General features: G+C 34.4%; 1 protein-coding gene across 13 annotated transcripts in view; it reads right to left on the bottom strand.

The window, feature by feature from the left end:
* Positions 1 to 421: 421 nt before the first annotated feature.
* Positions 422 to 19,010, bottom strand: part of SLC9B1 (solute carrier family 9 member B1) — a 76,535-nt gene continuing 57,946 nt past the window's right edge. For 12 of the 13 annotated variants that reach the window (XM_023252894.2, XM_045056044.1, XM_023252892.2 and 9 more), the window contains 6 exons: positions 13,660 to 13,847; positions 9,524 to 9,630; positions 8,541 to 8,690; positions 2,796 to 2,904; positions 2,087 to 2,223; positions 422 to 652 (listed from right to left, as the gene is read on the bottom strand). In XM_023252894.2, coding sequence (XP_023108662.2) covers positions 440 to 652; positions 2,087 to 2,223; positions 2,796 to 2,904; positions 8,541 to 8,690; positions 9,524 to 9,630; positions 13,660 to 13,847 — 904 coding nt within the window. In that variant the 3' untranslated portion in view covers positions 422 to 439. The remainder of the gene's footprint in view (positions 653 to 2,086; positions 2,224 to 2,795; positions 2,905 to 8,540; positions 8,691 to 9,523; positions 9,631 to 13,659; positions 13,848 to 19,010) is intronic. The other variant, XM_023252899.2, reaches the window with a different exon arrangement.

Here is a 19,010-nt window from a genome sequence, read left to right as displayed (position 1 = left end):
GTTGGTAGATTTATTCCTGGCATTTTCCTTTTCTGGTGATGTTTTTAGTGAATGAATTACTAAACTGATGATAAGTTCTACTTCTGTTTGGAAGCTTAGATTCTTATTTTTCTGTCATTAGGTTCATTTAATTTTTTATTGTATTTAGTTTGTAATATAACAGCAGATTCAGCCTGATGGATTGCTTTAAATTTTCCTAGAGTATTTACAGATTTATTTTGTTCTTGAAATATATAAATACTAAGAGGTCATTCTATTTACATTGCTTTTATTAAATTAATCTTGGAATAAAAAATCATAGGAAAGCTCTGTAATGAAATTACACATTTATTAAATCCTTGGTTCTATGTACAATCTCCACACACTTGTATGTTTTAACTTTTCTCTCATGTAAGATAATTTATTAAAAGAAGCAGGCAGGTGATGGCAAATAAACTTTTTAATGAAGATCTAATTTTGTCAATTTCACATTGATTTTGCTTGGATCATGGCGTGCAAGTACTTTGGGACCCAGTATGCCAATAATTAGAGCTCCATTTGGAGCTGTGATCAAGATGGCTAAAAATGCTATTGTCATCACATCCCTTGAATATGGTTCCAAGTGGGGTGCGCTGATGCTTGCTGTTTCTAGAGCCAGGGGACCTAATACAGCCTGCATTTAGAGGGCAAAAAGATGAGGCATAAAGAAAAATGTTAAAATAGTTATTATATGATAAAAGTTAGTGGTTCTGTTAAAACAAACAAAACCTAGTGGTAGGTTCAGAAAAGAGACGAGCCTTAAAGTGCTGAGGAATTTTCATGAATTACTCATCAATTTTATGTTCTCCCTAATAAATATATCTGGACGAAAAGTGAAATAGTGACAAATCAGCGTGCAGACATTTGGGGACTGGTTTCGTATTCTTATTATCTCAGCTTTCCCATTTAAGTATCTTTTTTGAGTGCTCACATTACTCTCAGAACCTCAGGAGTTTTAAACGAAGCAGGGTTTTGTTTATTTGCCTTTATCATGGATGATTAGTTTCTTGGCTGTAACAAGACAACACAAAATACTAAAGTTTCTTATGGTTCTCTAGGATTTTGTTGCTTGTCTTCTTCTTGTTCTTCCTACTTGGGAGGCAGTGTGTATTGTAAAACTGACAAGAGGTGTGGAATCTACAAAGTGGGCACTGAGAGATTAGGAAGTAAGTTGCCTAATGTTATAGGCAAGTAACATGGTATTCAAAACAGCCAGTCTTGCCCCATGGACCTGCTTTTTTAATCATGACACAGAAAATTTTGTTGTATGAAAATTCACAACCTTCTGTGGTGGAGTAACAATGGAAAAAAGAATCTCTGGAAATCAAGACATTATGCTGTCACGTTAAAAAGTCTAACAATAAGTAGCAACACCTTTGAGTAGGAACAGAATATCATTAAATCAGAGGGCAAAACTACAAGGTCTCCTTTTTCATTCATTCATTCACTCCTTCATTCATTCACTCACTCATCATTCATTCTTGTAGATAAGTAATGCTTATTGTATACCTCCTGCATGCCAGGCACTGTGTTAAGGGCTGGGGAAAATATAATGGAAGGAAACCAGACACTATTCCTTGTCTTTCCCAGATAGTCTGGTGGGGAGATTTAGTCATTAATTAAAACCATACAAATTAAATGCATAATTAAAAATAATATATGTGCATCCATGTATGGTGGAGTGGGTGGCAGGGGTAGGAAAGATATATTTTTAAAAGAATGTGTTTCTACTTTAAAGTTGTAACAGTTAGCTCTACAATATTCAGCAAAATGTAAACATTCCAGTATTCAGATATATTCTTAGTTTATATTTTGGGAACATAGGGAAAAAATGTTTCAGAAGTTTAGGAAGTATTTGTCATTAAAAATACACTTTTTAACTTCAGAAGAATTGCTTTTAAAACAGATTTTAAAATATTACATCATTTTCAACAAGTAGTTGTGATCAATGAAGCTTTTTAAAAGTAAGGCTAGTCGCCCACATTTTGTGATTAAAGTAACATTATTCATTTAGGATTAAAAAGTCATAAACATTAAAAATTATTAAAATGGCTTAATATGTTCTTACCTGGACTGTAGCTTTGGGGATCCACGATAAAGCAATAAATATTTTCTCCTTAAAACTAAAACCAGCAAAACACATCAATAAAAAAGTACAAGAAATTCGAACCAATAATGCCAAACTCATGGTAACAACACAAATGCCTACAACAAATAAAAACAAACATAAATAATAAAATATTTGGGAAGAAATGGTTCTTTATACCTAGAGATGTGATTTGCAGAAGTACTGAAAGCATTTTAAGACTATTGCCTCTTTATGTCTTCATTTTCTTAAGTTAAAATAATAATCATAAAAAATAAAAATATGATTGAAGCTTCTATGTAAAGTGCAAGAGATGATCTTGCACTTTAGAGGTACCATGAAAGATAAGATAGACTACATTTATTTAATTCTGAGTTAATAGACTTTGAACTTTCACTATAAAATAAAGTATTCAAAAGGTGCTGATGGTATGTAATATTTTTTGTCAGAAATGAATTCCAGCCTGCATTTCCTCAGGTCACTCAGGAAAAGATATTCAGGGCTGTCTTTGGTAGCAAAGAGCACACAGGGTAACATAAGAGCAAATATATGTTATTAACTGTGTCAGTATGAGTTTCTGAAGAAGGTTCTCATAGTATTCAAAGACATATTGTAAACAAAATAAAAATCATTCATAATTTTCTTAAATATTTTCAAATCTTATATTTTTTGTGCTTCTAATTATTCTTACCAATAGCATTTGATTTAAGAGATGTAACAGATACTTCTGATCCAACCAAACCAAAAAGAAGGGGTTGAAAAATATACCATACAGTTTTAATAACTCTTTGGACTCTAATCTGTAGAAAAGAACAATATATTTTTAGTTATTGTAACACATGAAAATGATTACATTTTAGAAGTTAAAGTCTTAATATTTATTGAACTTAAGATATCTTATTTGTAGATGAAATGTTAAAGTTTAATAAAAATTGAGTAGGTGAATTGTTTTAGTTAAACACTTAAGTAGAATTTGGTTAAAAAACCTACAAAGCTGATAGCAACATTATTTACAATAGCCAAGTTATGGAAGCAGACCAAGTGTCCCATCAATTGATGAATGGATAAAGAAGATGTGGTATGTACACACACACACACACACACACACACACACACACACACACTGGAATAGTATTCAGCCATAAAAAAAAGAATGAAATCTTGCCATTTGCAACGACATGGATGAAGCTAGAGAGCATAATGCTAAGTGAAATAAGTCAGAGAAAGACAAATACTGTATAATTTCACTTGTGTGGAATTTAAGAAACAAAGCAAATGAGCAAAGAGAAAAAAGAGAGAGAGAGAGAGAGAGAGAGAGAGAGACAAAGAAACAGACTCTGAATTATAGAGAACAAAGTGATGGTTATCAGAGGGGAGGGGAGTGGGGGGTGGGTGAAATAGGTAATGGGAATTGAGGAGTATACTTGTGATGAACGTTGAGTGATATATGGAGTTGTTGAAACAATATATTGTACAACCTGAAACTAATACAACAACTGTATGCTAACTAACTGGAATTAAAATAAAAACTTTAAAAAAAGAAGTAAAATAGAAATAAATGTTCCTTGATACTGGAAAAAAATCTACAAAGTTACTCAATAAAAATATTTGGTAATCTTGTCATGAAACAAATAAGGTTTTGGAGTTCCAGACATGTTCTGATGTTTCAGTAAGAACCCTAGCTTTTGTTTGTAAGGTAACAGAACAAATACAGAACTGGCACTACCTCATGCCTGGTAAGAACGTACTCAAGATTATGCAAACATTTCAGCTCTCAAAAGGGAGTTTATAAGGCCTCCACTAACAATTATCTTGGGACCCAGGCCCATGAAAGTGAATCTTGATATGTTCTAAGCTACTAGGCAAAAAATGTCAGTAATCTGTCAGGCCTGCTTCCAAAGGACACATGTTGAAAACTTCAAAGTTATTTTTTCCTGAAAACAAAACCAAACCCATATAATACAGACTCTTATTTGGTTGCCTGCCTGGCTTTCCCTTCTGAGAATGAACCCTTCCCAGGGCTACTTCTCCAGTTATGTGGTTACAACAAAGTCCCCTACTGATGCAACAGTACTCTGGCTCATTTCAAGGAATCTGGATGAAGAGATTTTAGTTTCAGTCTGGGCTTATCTTTTTTTAAAGACACATAAAACCTTCATATCCTTTGTATTGGGTATAAACTATATTCCTAACTATTCCCCTTATGACTGGGCTTTCTGATTTATAAAAGTAAAAGGAAAAAAAGTAAAATTTAAAAATTTATTGGGTATAAACTATATTCCTAACTATTCCCCTTATGACTGGGCTTTCTGATTTATAAAAGTAAAAGGAAAAAAAGTAAAATTTAAAAAAGGAAAAAAAGAAAAACAATTTTACTCTTTCTTCTTGGTGGCACATTATCCTAGTTGTTACTTTTAGTTTTTAAAACATATTCTTTACTGTTTGATTTCTTTTATCATATAAAAAAGAATTTTAGTAATTTTCATTTTATTTATTTAATTGTAACTTATTATTAACCATTTAATTTATTTTACAGTTATGATACTATTGCAATACTAAACAAAATGTTAATATAATTTTGGGGTCAGGAACTTCTCAAGCTGATTCTAAAGTTTATCTAAGAAAGAATTTGTGTAAGAGCAGTCAAGAAATACTTTAATCCCATTTACAGTTGCACCAAAAACCATAAAATACCTAGGAATAAGTCTAACCAAAGAGGTGAAAAATCTATACGCTGAAAACTATAGAAAGCTTGTGAAAGAAATTGAAGAAGACACCAAAAAAATGGAAAAAATTTCCATGCTCCTGGATAAGAAAAAAAAATATTATTAAAATCCCAATACTACCCAAAGTAATCTACATATTCAATGCAATCTCTATCAAAATAACACCAGCATTCTTTACAGAGCTAGAACAAATAATCCTAAAATTTCTATGGAACCAGAAAAGACCCCGAATAGCCAAAGCAATCTTAAAATTTTAAGAAAACCAAAGTAGGAGGCATCACAATCCCAGACTTCAAGCTATACTACAAAGCTGTAATCATCAAGACAGTATGGTACTGGCACAAGAACAGACACTCAGATCAATGGAACAGAATAGAGAACCCAGAAATGGACCCTCAAACGTATGGCCAACTAATCTTTGACAAAACAGGAAAGAATATCCAATGGAATAAAGACAGTCTCTTCAGCAAGTGGTGCTGGGAAAACTGGACAGCGACATACAGAAGAATGAATCTGAACCACTTTCTTATACCATAAACAAAAATAAACTCAAAATGCACGAAAGACCTAAATGTGAGACAGGAAGCCATCAAAATCCTCAAGAAGAAAGCAGGCAAAAACCTCTTTGATCTTGGCCCCATCAACTTCTTACTCAACACATCTCCGGAGGCAAGGGAAACAAAAGCAAAAATGAACTACTGGGACCTCATCAAAATAAAAAGCTTCTGCACAGCGAAGGAAATAATCAGCAAAACTAAAAGGCAAATGACAGAATGGGAGAAGGTATTTGCAAATGACATATCAGATAAATGGTTAGTATCCAAAATCTATAAAGAACTTATCAAACTCAACACCTAAAAAACAAACAATCCAGTGAAGAAATGGGCCAAAGACATGAATAGACACTACTCCAAAGAAGACATCAAGATGGCCAATCGACACATGAAAAAAATGCTCCACATCACTCATCATCTGGGAAATACAAATCAAAACCACAATGAGATACCACCTCACACCTGTCAGAATGGCTAACGTTAATAACTCAGGCAACAACAGATGTTGGCGAGGATGTGGAGAAAGAGGATCTCTTTTGCATTGTTGGTGGCAATGCAAGCTGGTGCAGCCACTCTGGAAAACAGTATGGAGGTTCCTCAAAAAACTAAAAATAGAACTACCCTATGACCCAGCAATTGCACTACTAGTCATTTATCCAAGGGATACAGGTGTGCTGTTTCGAAGGGACACATGCACTCCCATGTTATAGCAGCACTATCAACAATAGCCAAAGTATGGAAAGAGCCCAATGTCCATTGATGGAAGAATGGATAAAGAAGATGTGGTATATATATACAATGGAGTATTACTCAGCAATCAAAAAGAATGAAATCTTGCCATTTGCAACTACGTGGATGGAACTGGAGGGTATTATGCTAAGTGAAATTAGCCAGAGAAAGACAAAAATCAGATGACTTCACTCACATGAGGACTTTAAGAGACAAAGCAGATGAACATAGGGAAGGGAAACAAAAAATAATATAAAAACAGGGAGGGGGACAAAACAGAAGAGACTCATAAATATTTAGAACAAACTGAGGGTTACTGTAGGGGTTGTGGCAGCGGGGGATGGGTTAAATGGGTAAGGGGCACTAAGGAATCTACTCCTGAAATCATTGTTGCACTATATCCTAACTAATTTGGATGTTAATTTTAAAAAATAAAATTTTTTTTAAAAATTAAAAAAAAAGAAATACTTTAAAAATAAGTACAATGGGGGCGCCTGGGTGGCTCAGTCGGTTAAGCGTCCGACTTCAGCTCAGGTCACGATCTCGCGGTTCGTGAGTTCGAGCCCCGCGTCGGGCTCTGGGCTGATGGCTTGGAGCCTGGAGCCTGCTTCCGATTCTGTGTCTCCCTCTCTCTCTGCCCCTCCCCCGTTCATGCTCTCTCTCTGTCTCAAAAATAAATAAACGTTAAAAAAGTTAAAAAAAAAAAAGTACAATGAGAGGGAATCTTCCATATTAGATTTTGAGACATAAAACTATAGTGATTTAAAATAGAGTGGTACTGGCAGAGAACTAGATAAATAGGATTGAATAGATTCCAGAAATGAACTTGTATGTGTGTGTGTATATAACGTGAGAGTTTAGCTCATGGTAAAGAGGCACTTAAAAATTATTGAATAATTGGGGCGCCTGGGTGGCGCAGTCGGTTAAGCCTCCGACTTCAGCCAGGTCACGATCTCGCGGTCCGGGAGTTCGAGCCCCGCGTCAGGCTCTGGGCGGATGGCTCAGAGCCTGGAGCCTGTTTCCGTTTCTGTGTCTCCCTCTCTCTCTGCCCCTCTCCCGTTCATGCTCTGTCTCTCTCTGTCCCAAAAATAAATAATTTGAAAAAAAAAATTAAAAAAAAAATTATTGAATAATTAATGGATCAGTCAGTACATAATTTAGCAAAAAATGCCTGTCCAGTTTGTGTGCATATATATGTGTCCGTAGATATATAGTATATGTATGTGTATACATATTTATAAACACACACACATATATCCTTAACAGCATTTAAAAAAATAAATTCCAGATGAATTAAAGAACCAAATGCAAAAACAAAACAAATAAAAACTAACAAAATATTAGATGATAATATGGAAGATATTGTGTATACAATCTTATAATCTTGGGTGAAGATATCCTTCTTAAACAAGATATAGCATCCAAAACAAAAAAGAAAAATGGACAGGTTTGACTATACAAAAGACGTAACAAAGTTGAAAATAAGCAAAAATTATATGCAATATATGTGTAACAAAGGATTAGCAGCATTAAGATATAAAGAAACTATAAATTAGGAACAAAAGGCAAATAAATCAATTAAAAATGGTCAAAGAAGATGGATAGGTAGTTAAAAAAGAATATATAAAGAGAAGTTTACTGCACTACTAATGTGAAAAATGTAAACAAAGAATAAGAATGTTGTATGATTTCTTACCCATCAGATTGTTTAAATTCTTTGAAGGAACATTTTGCACTACCCATCAAAATAGAAATGTTCCATTTCTAAATTCTGCAATTATGTTTCTAGGAATCTATTTTTATGGAAGTGCTTGCATATTTGCAAAAGGACACATGAACAGGATTGTTCATGGCAGCACTGTTTATAAAAACAAAATGGAAATGATCTAAACGTACAAATAGAGAACAGATTAAAGGAAATGATTAAATCTGGGAAGAGGGGTATGATATTTGGGAGTGGTAGGGGAAAAGGAGTCTTATATTTTATTATATGTGTGGGCCTTTTGTATTGTTTTAATCTTTTACAAGCATTTTTCATGTATTAACTGTATAAAATTTTAATGAATAAATAATAAAATAAAATAATTAAATACATAAATAAAATAATAACACTAAATTAAGTAATTTAAATAATTTAAATTTAATTAAAGAAAATAAATTAAATAAATAAAAGTTATTTAATCATATCGCATAAAACTTGGGTAAAAGAAAGCAGCCTGATGTGATAGCTCAACTTATGATTTCCTTTTACTGTATTTCCAGGTCCCTTTCCTAAATATTTTATTTCCTTGATTGATTTATACACTTTCTTGAAGACACAAACTTCTGGAACATCTTCCAACTAGAACAAAGAGATTTTCTAAATGTCTATTATGATGTAAAAAAAACCAGTTAATTTATCTTAAAAAATGTGTTAAAAATATTCACCTTTTCCGTGGACCAGTTTACCCCAGCAACAAAAGACAACGCTAGTGTGAATAATCCTCCAGCTGCATGTAAACCAATATGATGGCTGCCCAAGACAGCGGAAACACACATACTCAAAATAAGGAATGCTCTCTTCAGTGAAAGTTTTGTCTAGAATTAGATATTTAGAAATTAATTTACATTTAATACATAATACAATATTTACATCTATCATTGATTATTGATCTTTTGATATCATGTCTCTATATGTTATATTAAATAATATCTAAAATTTTTACATTCTTCACCACCAAATATTTTAGCAGATTTGGTACCAAGTGAAAAAATTTGTAATTATTACATTTTATCCTCTGCCACATCTCTGATACTAATGTCAGTAAAATGGCTATAATACTTTAGCTGTAAGTGAAGAAGAAAGGAAAGAGACCCTTATGTAGTTCTATATATTTTAATATCTCTTTAGCTAAGACAATTGTTAAGGGGAAATTAAGATGGAAGTTACAGAAATACAAGAGTAATGGCATATCCTTTGGCGGAGGAAAGGGTTGAGTTTAATAGAGTTGCCTTAGCCAAAGAAAGTGGGAGTGAATTTAAGTTAGAAAACATGCAGAGATAAATGGCAATCTATTTCCCCAAAAATGTTCAATGGAAAATTGGAGGGAAAAATCATTAGGGAAAATTGTCAGGGGTCAACAGGCAATTCAATGAATAAAGGGGTGGTGGAATTGAAAAGGTACTCTGGGTTAAGTACACTTTTCTGATATTCTTATTTGCCAAATTAGGAAGCAGAGACTCTAGTCAAGACCATTGACTTGTATCAATCACAGCTGTGCTCCATTTTAAGCAGAGAGTAGGCATTGGAGGCTATTTTGGGGAAAGGAGAATTAAATGTTACATTTAACTGTTTATGGCTCTTCCAAAAGTTCAAAATTTTAAAAGAAATATCTAATAGTATACTTCTAAAAAATAAACTTTTTATTTACCTGATCTTCACTTGGAAAATATCGAACAAAAATTCCCAAAACAGCTCCTGCCAGCACACCAATAAGTATGTCCCGGAAAGAGGCGAGGATATTTTTAAGTACACTGCCTGTAAGGACACACAATAAAGGAAACATTTCATAGAGAAATATTTTCACATACTTCACATATCAGAGGATCAAATCTAGGTGGTTTCATAAAGAAAGGCACATATTTTCCAGAACAAATATATAAAAATGGTCCTTTAATATTCACATAGTTGAAAATATACGATTTGTTTGATAAATTATATATTGTCAAATAATTTAATAAATACACACAATTCAGAAATGTTCACTGAAAATATAGGCCAGAAAACAAAGAAGTAATAAGCCATAATGTGGCTCACCTACACATACAACCTGAAAGACCAAGTGAAGTGGAAGAATGGACAGAAATGGACAAAGGAACACTTCTGGCACCTAGCACATGTTTCTTCTCCAATATACTATCATGACAAAGAAACAAATGACTTAAAAATGAAAAGAAAAATTTAACAACAACAGAAGATTTATTACAGGATCAATCCTAGGAATGTTCGAGTCAGGAGTCAATTGAGTTTCTAATATATTTTATGTACCCATATCTGCAGTTTAGAGTAATAAGTTTTAAAAAAGATCCTGAGTCACAAAAAAGTTGTTATGCTATGTGTATTTAGCTCAATAAGGTGTGTGTGTGTGTGTGTGTGTGTGTGTGTGTGTGTGTGTATGTGTGTGTGTGTGTATACATTTAGAAATGTTCTTTATTAAAAAATTATAGAAATGCAGGGTGACAACAATAAGATAGTAGATTGGGAAGCCCCAGAACCTTGTTCCCTCACAGAGGCATCAATTTAACAACATACAGTCCAAAAGCTTAATGGAACTCCACAAACCAATTAAGAAGTTGCAGTAAGAGAAAAGTGACTCATCATGTAGAAGGAAGCTCCTGGAAGATTATCAGAGGATTTCAGAGTGGAAACCTTAAAACGACCAGAAGAGGGTGGGATGATAAATTCAAAGTGCTGAAAGAAAAAAAAACTGCCAATCAAGAATATTATTCTACAAAATTACCTTTCAAAATGAATAAAAAATTAAGACTTAGATAAACAAAAATTGAAGGAGTTCATCACCACTACACTTGACTTACAAGAAATGTTAGAGGGAATCTTCAAGTGGAAGTAAAAGGATGTTATCAATACAAAAGCACACAAATATAAATCTTTGGTAAAGGTAAATGCCATAGATGAATTCAGAATCCTGTAATACTGTAACAGTGGTGAGTTAATCACTTTCAGTTCTGTTATAGAATTTAAGATAAAGACATGAATATAACCGTAAGACTGTTAATGGATATACAACATAAAAAGATTTAATTTGTGACATGGATTACAAAGTGAAGAGGGTGAGATGTAAAGGATTAGAATTTTCATATGTGATTGAAATTAAGTTATCACTTTGAGTTTTTATAAGGATAGAAAAAGATATTCCATGCAAATGGTAACCATAAGACAGCAGGGTGGTTATACTTATATCAAACAAAATAAAATTTAAGTCAAATACAAAAAAGTCACAAGAGATAAAGAAGAACATTATATAATGATAAAAAGGCCAACTGACCCAGACCTAATAAGATGAGGTCTCCATATCTACGATATTCCAAAATATAGACGTATTGAAGATCTAACGTAAAAATAAAATCCTGAAAGTCCTTAACATTTTAAGTGACAGTTTATACAGTCATGAGTCAAGAGGAGATTTTCTAAGCATGTAACTGCTTGGTTTTTCACTTTTTCTGTCCTCCTCAAATTAGATGTGATCTCCTGTAGCATGCTGTGTAGCACCGCATACTATCTACTATTTGTCACATTTTGTAATTTTTTGTTTAACACAAACTCCTGGAGAACATGAGCCACATGGGCTTCTCTGCTGTGCCAAATAGTATAGAATAGTACTTAAAAGTGTGGGTATGGGGTTGCATCCCAGTGAAAACTGGGTTTCCAGTTTTGGGTCTGTGACTTTGACCAAGTTACTTAACCTCTGTTCCTTGGTTTCCTATTCTGTAAAATGAACATAGTACCATTGTGACTATTAAATGAGTGAAAATATCTATGGAACTTGGAGCAAGTATCAAAGCAATTACTCAACAAAAGCTAATATTGTCGTTCAGTGTTTATCCTCAGTATTTGGCACAGCTGTTGGCACAATGGAAGAGGAGCACAAAAAATATTTTTTGAAAGAATTACTGATACTTGTCATGAAGGTAAAGATTTCCAGATTTGACAATAAAAATTTTAAAATTCTGAATTGCAAACAAAAAAAGATAAAGGTTAAAGTAAAATTACAAATGTCGATAACTATAGAGTATAGGTTATCATTCCTAATTTTATGCAGAATCTTGACAAATCAAAAAGAACGAAAGATGAACACACCTGTAAGACGAAAGCAAAGGATTTCAAGAAAAGCAATTTATAAAACATTCCAAGATGCCAATGGCCAATAAACTTGAATATTTTAAAATACCACTAGTATTCAAAGCACTCCATTTAAAGAAGCCTTGCTTTTCACCTATCAAATTAACAAAGGTATAAAAAGCTAGTAATACCTAGTTTTGAAGAAGGTGAAGAAAAAGTAGCAAGGTTTTTTACCCTGCTAGGACATGACATTGTGGTAATATATGTCAGAAAGCTTATAACTATATATACTTTTATCTCAACATTTCCACTTTTGAGATTATGAAAATATTAAGATTAGGTACAACTATTTAGCTATAAGACATTCAACCATGCATTATTTTAACAGTAAATATTGGAGTCAACTTCAATTTTCAAGAGGTTAAGTAAGTATGATACAGCCAAAAGAAAACTACACAAACATTTAAAAGGTCATGGAAATATATTTACTGAAAAGAAACTTGTTAGTGATATACAGCAAAGTGCAAAACAACTCAGGTTACAAGAAAGTATGGCCAATTCTTATAATTTTATAAGAATATTGGGATGGAAGACAGAGAGAGAAAGAGATAGAGAAAGGGAGAAAGAGAAGTCTGGGTGGATTTATATCAAAAGAGTTATTGTAAGTCAGTCAGAGAAAGACAAATATATGATTTCACTCAGGTAGAATTTAAGAAACACAACAGATGAACATAGGGGAAAGGAAGGAAAAATGAGAGAAAAACAGAGACAGAGGCAAACCATATGAGACTCTTAAATACAGAGAACAAACAGGGTTGCTGGAGGGAAAGTGGGTGGGGGGATGGACTAAATGGGTGATGGGCATTAAGGAGGGCACTAGTTGGGATGAGCACTGGGTGTCATATGTAAGTAAGGAATTACTGGGTTCTCCTCCTGAAACCAATACTACACTGTATGTTAACTAACTTGAATTTAAATAAATTAATTTTTTAAAAAGAGTTATTATTCCTGAGGATATGCTGCAGAGTTTATCTTTTCCTTTTTTTCCCTTCTTATTTATTTAGGTCTTGATTTTAAGATAAACTGTACATATTACTTTTCAACTTAAATATTTTGGTGCTTCAATAAAACAGAAGACTGAATTTCAAACATTGCGAATAACTAAAGCATTACTAAACGTGGAAACATTTACTTTCACAATTTGTGCAGAGTGACATTCAAGATCAAATATTACCTTGGGATTCAGAAGTGCTGCAGATCTTGTCCTACCACTACCAAAAAGGCACACAGTTGTCCATACTCTATATATTTAAGATGTCTTAGTAATAGAGCAACCAGCTATTTATAATGATGGCCCAAAAGGTACATTTGAGAAGTATATATTAAATACATTAGCAGTACTAATAATATTGCTGCTTAAAAATTTCTATTGAAAACTGATAAAATTTCCAAAGCAACATGAACGGAAAAATGATAATATGGGTTGTCAGATTAATTTAAATCTATGGTTATTAAATAGTGTTTGTGTTAAATAGTGGTTTCTCAGTCCATTGAAGTTTCTTCCCTGCTCTAGAATGAACTTTCTATGAAGAACAAAAAGACGATACATGTAAAAATAAATAAATTTTAATAAGGAGGAAAGCCAGAAGTCTTGTTTAAAAGAACCAGAAAAGGCTGTGAATGATGTGGCAGTTGTGTTTTGTTTACCTGAGGAGAAGGCTATGCTCAAGCACGCACTGAATCCAGTGATTGCTATGATGTCATCCAAACTGCTAGCAGCTATTAGTAAGGTTGGAATGCCTTTCTTAATACCATATCCTTTTTCTTGCAAAAGTAGCATGGAAGGGACAACAACAGCAGGAGAGACAGCGCCTACTACAAAACTAATAGAAAGACTTTGAAAACCAGTTTTAAAACATCATTTTAACAAAAGTGTTTTATGTTAAATTTTACAACAAATATATTAGACTTTACAGATTTACAATAACTTCAAAAGTAAAAATTCTGCTTTTGGGTCAACGTCATTTAATAGTGGTAAAATTTTTCACACATTTTTTAGTGCTGCCTAAAAGTTTATAGAGATTTCATTCAAGATGTTGGTTTGGGCACAAATTGTCTCTACCTTCATCCCTAAATCCGTTGAGATGAAGATGTAAAAATAATAGGAAAACTCATAACCTAACTAGAAAGAAAAAAAAAAAAAAGGAGGAGAATCCTCAATGGACAAGGAAATACGTATAGCCCAGGAAGATAAAAGACAGTTTAAGATTGAAGAAAGAAATTATAAGCCAAGTGTGTGTGAGTAAACATTGCTACCAAAGATATGGTACACTTGAAAAAATTTTTTTAATGCTTACTTATTTTTGAGACAGAGAGAGAGACAGAGCAGGAGCAGGGGAGGGGAAGAGAGAGAGGGAGACACAGAATCTGAAGCAGCCTCCAGGCTCTGAGCTGTCAGCACAGAGTCCGACACAGGGCTCAAACTCACAAACTGTGAGATCATGACCTGAGCCGAAGTTGGATGCTTAACTGACTGAGCCACCCAGGTACCCCGATATGGTATACCTCTAAAAATGCTCCAAGCCCAGAAATGGCAGATGCTAGGAGCAGGAGGGATCTCTGAAGAAATCCAACAGGTGATTATTTGGAATGCCACTGTAACAATGGCCAGACAAATGTACTGTCCATCCTACTTCTAACTCTTGAGCAAGTCAATAAAGAACAGAGATGCCTGCCCCAAAGAAGGAACAATGAGTGTGGATGATAACATGCATGAGGAATGGGGAAACTCCTGCTCAGAACATCTTTGTTGGTATATCCTATTTAGTACTTTACCTCATCTCTGCCACATTAACTTTATAAGGACTGAAATATATACCTTGTGTAGAGATGTTCTTGGTGCCCCAGCAGAAACCGTTTACCAGGCCAGTGCACACATCCCCCAGCTGCTGCTGTTGGCTGCTAACCCCCAACACCTGCAGCTTTCTAGCAGCCTTCCCCTGCTTAGAAGAGCTTACTTGGGGGTGCTAAGGAGGTTTACCTCCCACTCCTTCTTCCAGACAGCTCCTGTCAATTACTGACTGATGTGAGGGTCTGACAGTTTAGTGCCTTTGCCTCTGACTGTACAGTCTTTCCGAATGAGAGAGCCTAGAATTCTCTGAAAACTTATTTGCCTAGTTCAGTTGTTTCTGAACTTTCCTGCACATTTGAATCACCTGGTATATTATTTATCTGTAGCTGCTCAACAAATTATCCCCAAATTTCATTGCTTAAAACAACAAACACTTATTAGCACACTTCTGTGGGTCAGGAATCTGGGTGTGGCTTAGCTGGATGCCTCTGCATCAAGGTCCTCATGAAATGTGTAGAAGATCTGCTTCCAATTTTACTCACATGGCTGTTGGCAGGCTTTCAATCTTTTGTTATGGGAGCTTCTTAACAGGCTACTCACAGTATGGCAGCTGGTTTCCCCCACGATAAGCAATTAAAGAGAATGGAAGAGAAAACATGGAAAGTAGAAGCCATGGTCTTCGCATGACCTAATTTTAGAATTGACATCCTATCATTTCCATTGTATTTTGTCCATTAGAAGCAAGTCAGGTAAGTCCAGCCCATATTCAAGAAGAGGGTATTACACAAAGGTGTAAAATATTAGATAGCAGGGATTACTGGGAATAATCTTAGAAGTTGCCTACTATGTACTTGGGTACTTTTAAAAACACTGATGCCTGGCTCTCATTTTTTTTTTCTTTGTTTATTTTGAGAGAGGTTGCACAGGTGAGCCGGCTGGGGGGCAGAGAGAGGAGAAAGAGAATTCGTGCTGTCTGCACAAGCCTGATGAAATGATTCACGTGGGGCTTGATCCCATGAATTGTGTGATCATGACCTGAGGCAAAATCAAGAAGTGGCAATTAACTGACTGAGCCACCCAGGTGCCCCTGCCTGGATCCCATTCTAAGACATACTGATCTAAGATCAGTCTTTGACCTAGTACTAGGATTAAAAAAATGTTTTTAATTGTGGCAAGAAACACATAAAATTTACCCTCTAAACTATTTTTAAGGCACAGTTCAGTACTGTTAACTATATTCACATTGTTGTGTAACGGATCTCCAGAACTTTTTTGTCTTACAAAACTAAAACTTTATATCCATTAAATAACTCCCCTTCCTTTCTCCCTCACCCAAGCCCCCAGCAACCATCATACTACTATCTGTTACCAGGATTTTGACTACTCTAAACAGATCAGTGGAATCATACAGCATTTGTCCTGGCTTATTTATCTCAGCATAATGTCCTCAAGGTTCATCTATGATGTAGAATGTGACAGGATTTCTATCTATATTTTACAGGTAAATAATATTCCATTTTAGGTATATACCACATTTTCTTCATCCATTCATCTGTCAGTGTGGGCTGCTTCCACTTCTTGACTTTGTGAATAATGTTCCAATAAACATGGATGTGGAAATATCTCTAAGATCTTGCTTTCAATTCTTTTGTATATATACCCAAAAGTGGGATTACTGGATTAGATGGTAATTCTATTTTTGTTTTTTTTAAGGAACTTCCAACCTGTTTTCCATAGCAACTGCTTGTTTTATATTTCCAACAGCAGAGCACAATGGTTCTCATTTTTCCACATCTGTGCCAATCTTTATTTTGTGTTATTTTCTGTTTTTTTTTTTTTTAAGATTTTAAGTAATCTCTACACCCATTATGGGGTTCGAACTTACATCACCAAGATAAGGGTTGCATGCTCTTCTGACTGAGCCAGCCAGGTGCCCCTATTTTGTTTTTGTTTTTTGATAATGATCATCCTAATAGGTGTGAGCTTATATCTCATTGTGGTTTTGATTTGCATTTCTCTAATGATTACAGATACTGAGTACTTTCATATGCTTGTTGGCTATTTGTATATTTTCTTTGGAGAAATTTCTATTCAAGTCCATTGCCCACTATTAAGTCCATTATTATTGTTGAGTTGTAGGAGTTGTTTATATATTCTGAACATTGACCTTTTCAGATATAGTTTGCAATTATTTTCTCCCATTCCGTGTACTCTTTCCATTTTGTTTCCTTTGCTGTGTTGAAATTCTTAAGTTTCATGCAGTCTCATCTATTTTCATATTTGTTGCCTGTGCTTTTTGTGTCATACTCAAGAAATAATTGCCAAATTTAATGTCATAAAAGTTTTACATGTGGTTTGCTGAATATAGTATTCTTGATTGGCAGGTTTTTTCTTTCAGCATTTTGAATATATCATCTCATTCTCTTCTGGTATAAAAGGTTTCTGCTGAGAAATCCTATTTTATGGGTGATCTTGCTTTTCTCTTGACACTTTAAGATTCTCTGTCTTTTTTCCCCTCTTTATGTATTTTTTGACAGCCTGAGTATGTGTCTCAGCCTGAGTATGTGGGTTTCTTTAGTCTTATTCTAGTGGAAATTCTTTGAGCTTCTTGAATTTGTATATCTATTTCCTTACTCAAATTTGGAAGTTTTGGCAATTATTTCTTTAAGTAGGTTTTCTGAACATCTCTCTCTCTCTTCTCCTGGAGCTCTCATAATGTGTAGATTAGTCCATTTAATAGTATCCCTTGAATCTCTTAGGATCTCTTCACTTCTCTTTTGCTTTTTGCTTCTCTGACTTGTAATTTCAAGTGACCAATCTTTTAGTTCACAGGCTCTTTCTTCTGCTTGATACAGTGTGATTTTGATCCTCTCTAGTAAAATTTTCAATTTAGTTATGTATTCTACAGCTCCAGAATTTTTATTTTTGTTTGCTTTTTACAGATTCTTCATCTTTGTTGGTATTCTCATTTAGTTTATGCATCATTTACCTGATTTATTTTAGATTTTCTGTGTTCTCTTTTAACTCATTAAGCATCTTTATGATGGTTATTTTAAATTATTTGTTGGGTAATTCATACATTTCCATTTGTTTAGGGTTGATTTCTGGAGTTTCATTTCATTCCTTTGTTGGAGCCATCATTTGGATACTTGAAAAAACAGTCACTTCTTCCTGTCTTTATGAACTGTTTTCACTAGAGAAAGTTCTTCACAAATCAGCTTGGCTAGAGATTCTAGGGGTCTCTCAAACATTTCTGGGATGCATCTTCTCAGGGTTGGGTACATTATCGCCAGCTGAAAAGTTTTGCCTTTTTCTGCTCCAGAACACCCCTAATGTCTGTCTGCAGTACTGCAATATCTCAGGAGCTAGAGCAACCCACAGGACTCACCTTTGTTTTCAATGTGCCTCAGTATCCAAAGTGTGCCACTCTTTTTCTGCCAGCACTCTGAGTTAGGTGAGACAGAAACCTGTCCCTTGACTCAAAATGCCAGAATGTAGACACATGTCCCAGCTTCTTTCTTTCCTTCCTGATGGATAAGCCAGGGGTTGGGAGTTTTCTTTTGATTTCCTCTGCTGTGCAGGGAGGGGATGAGGTATGGTGGGTAAATACAATGAAATGTCTTAACTACTCCAATGTGTCTCTTCTTGACCTTGCACTTGGACAGGATGATGCAACCTCTCAAGTGGTTTCTGGAGTTCTCACAAAGGTAATTTGGTTCTTATGTTTTTAAGTCAGTAAGTGGGAGAAGAAGAGCCTGGGGCTTCGTATTCTGCTATCTTGCTGACATTACTCTTCTGATTGTTGGGATTTTCAAAAGCTCCCAAGGTGATTTTAATGCACAGCAAAGTTCGGGAACCACTGATTTACCCCATAGTCTATCTGGCTTTCTTCACTCAGAAGTTTCAACTGAGACCTCCCTCAGTACATTACTGCATAAGAATCTTAATCTCAGCCTGAGCTTCTAGACACCTTGCTTGGTAACATTATTGGGCTATTCCCTGCAAGAAGGCAAAAGCCAATAGATAAAGCAATAACAAGTTAATAGGAAGTGTAAAACACAAAAATGAGCCCCCATTAAAGTATTACAAAATATTTGGGGAATCTATCACTTTGAATTGAGGAACCACGTTCATTAAGTGGAAAAAAAAATTATACCTGAGAAAAGAGATATACTAGGAAGAAAGCAACCAAAACATGATGTCAGAA

The sequence above is a fragment of the Felis catus genome, chromosome B1 (assembly GCF_018350175.1).
Source record: "Felis catus isolate Fca126 chromosome B1, F.catus_Fca126_mat1.0, whole genome shotgun sequence".
NCBI classification, from domain to species: domain Eukaryota; kingdom Metazoa; phylum Chordata; class Mammalia; order Carnivora; family Felidae; genus Felis; species Felis catus.
The sequence above is the reverse complement of the archived record's forward strand: the minus strand, read 5'-3'. Positions and strand labels throughout refer to the sequence as shown.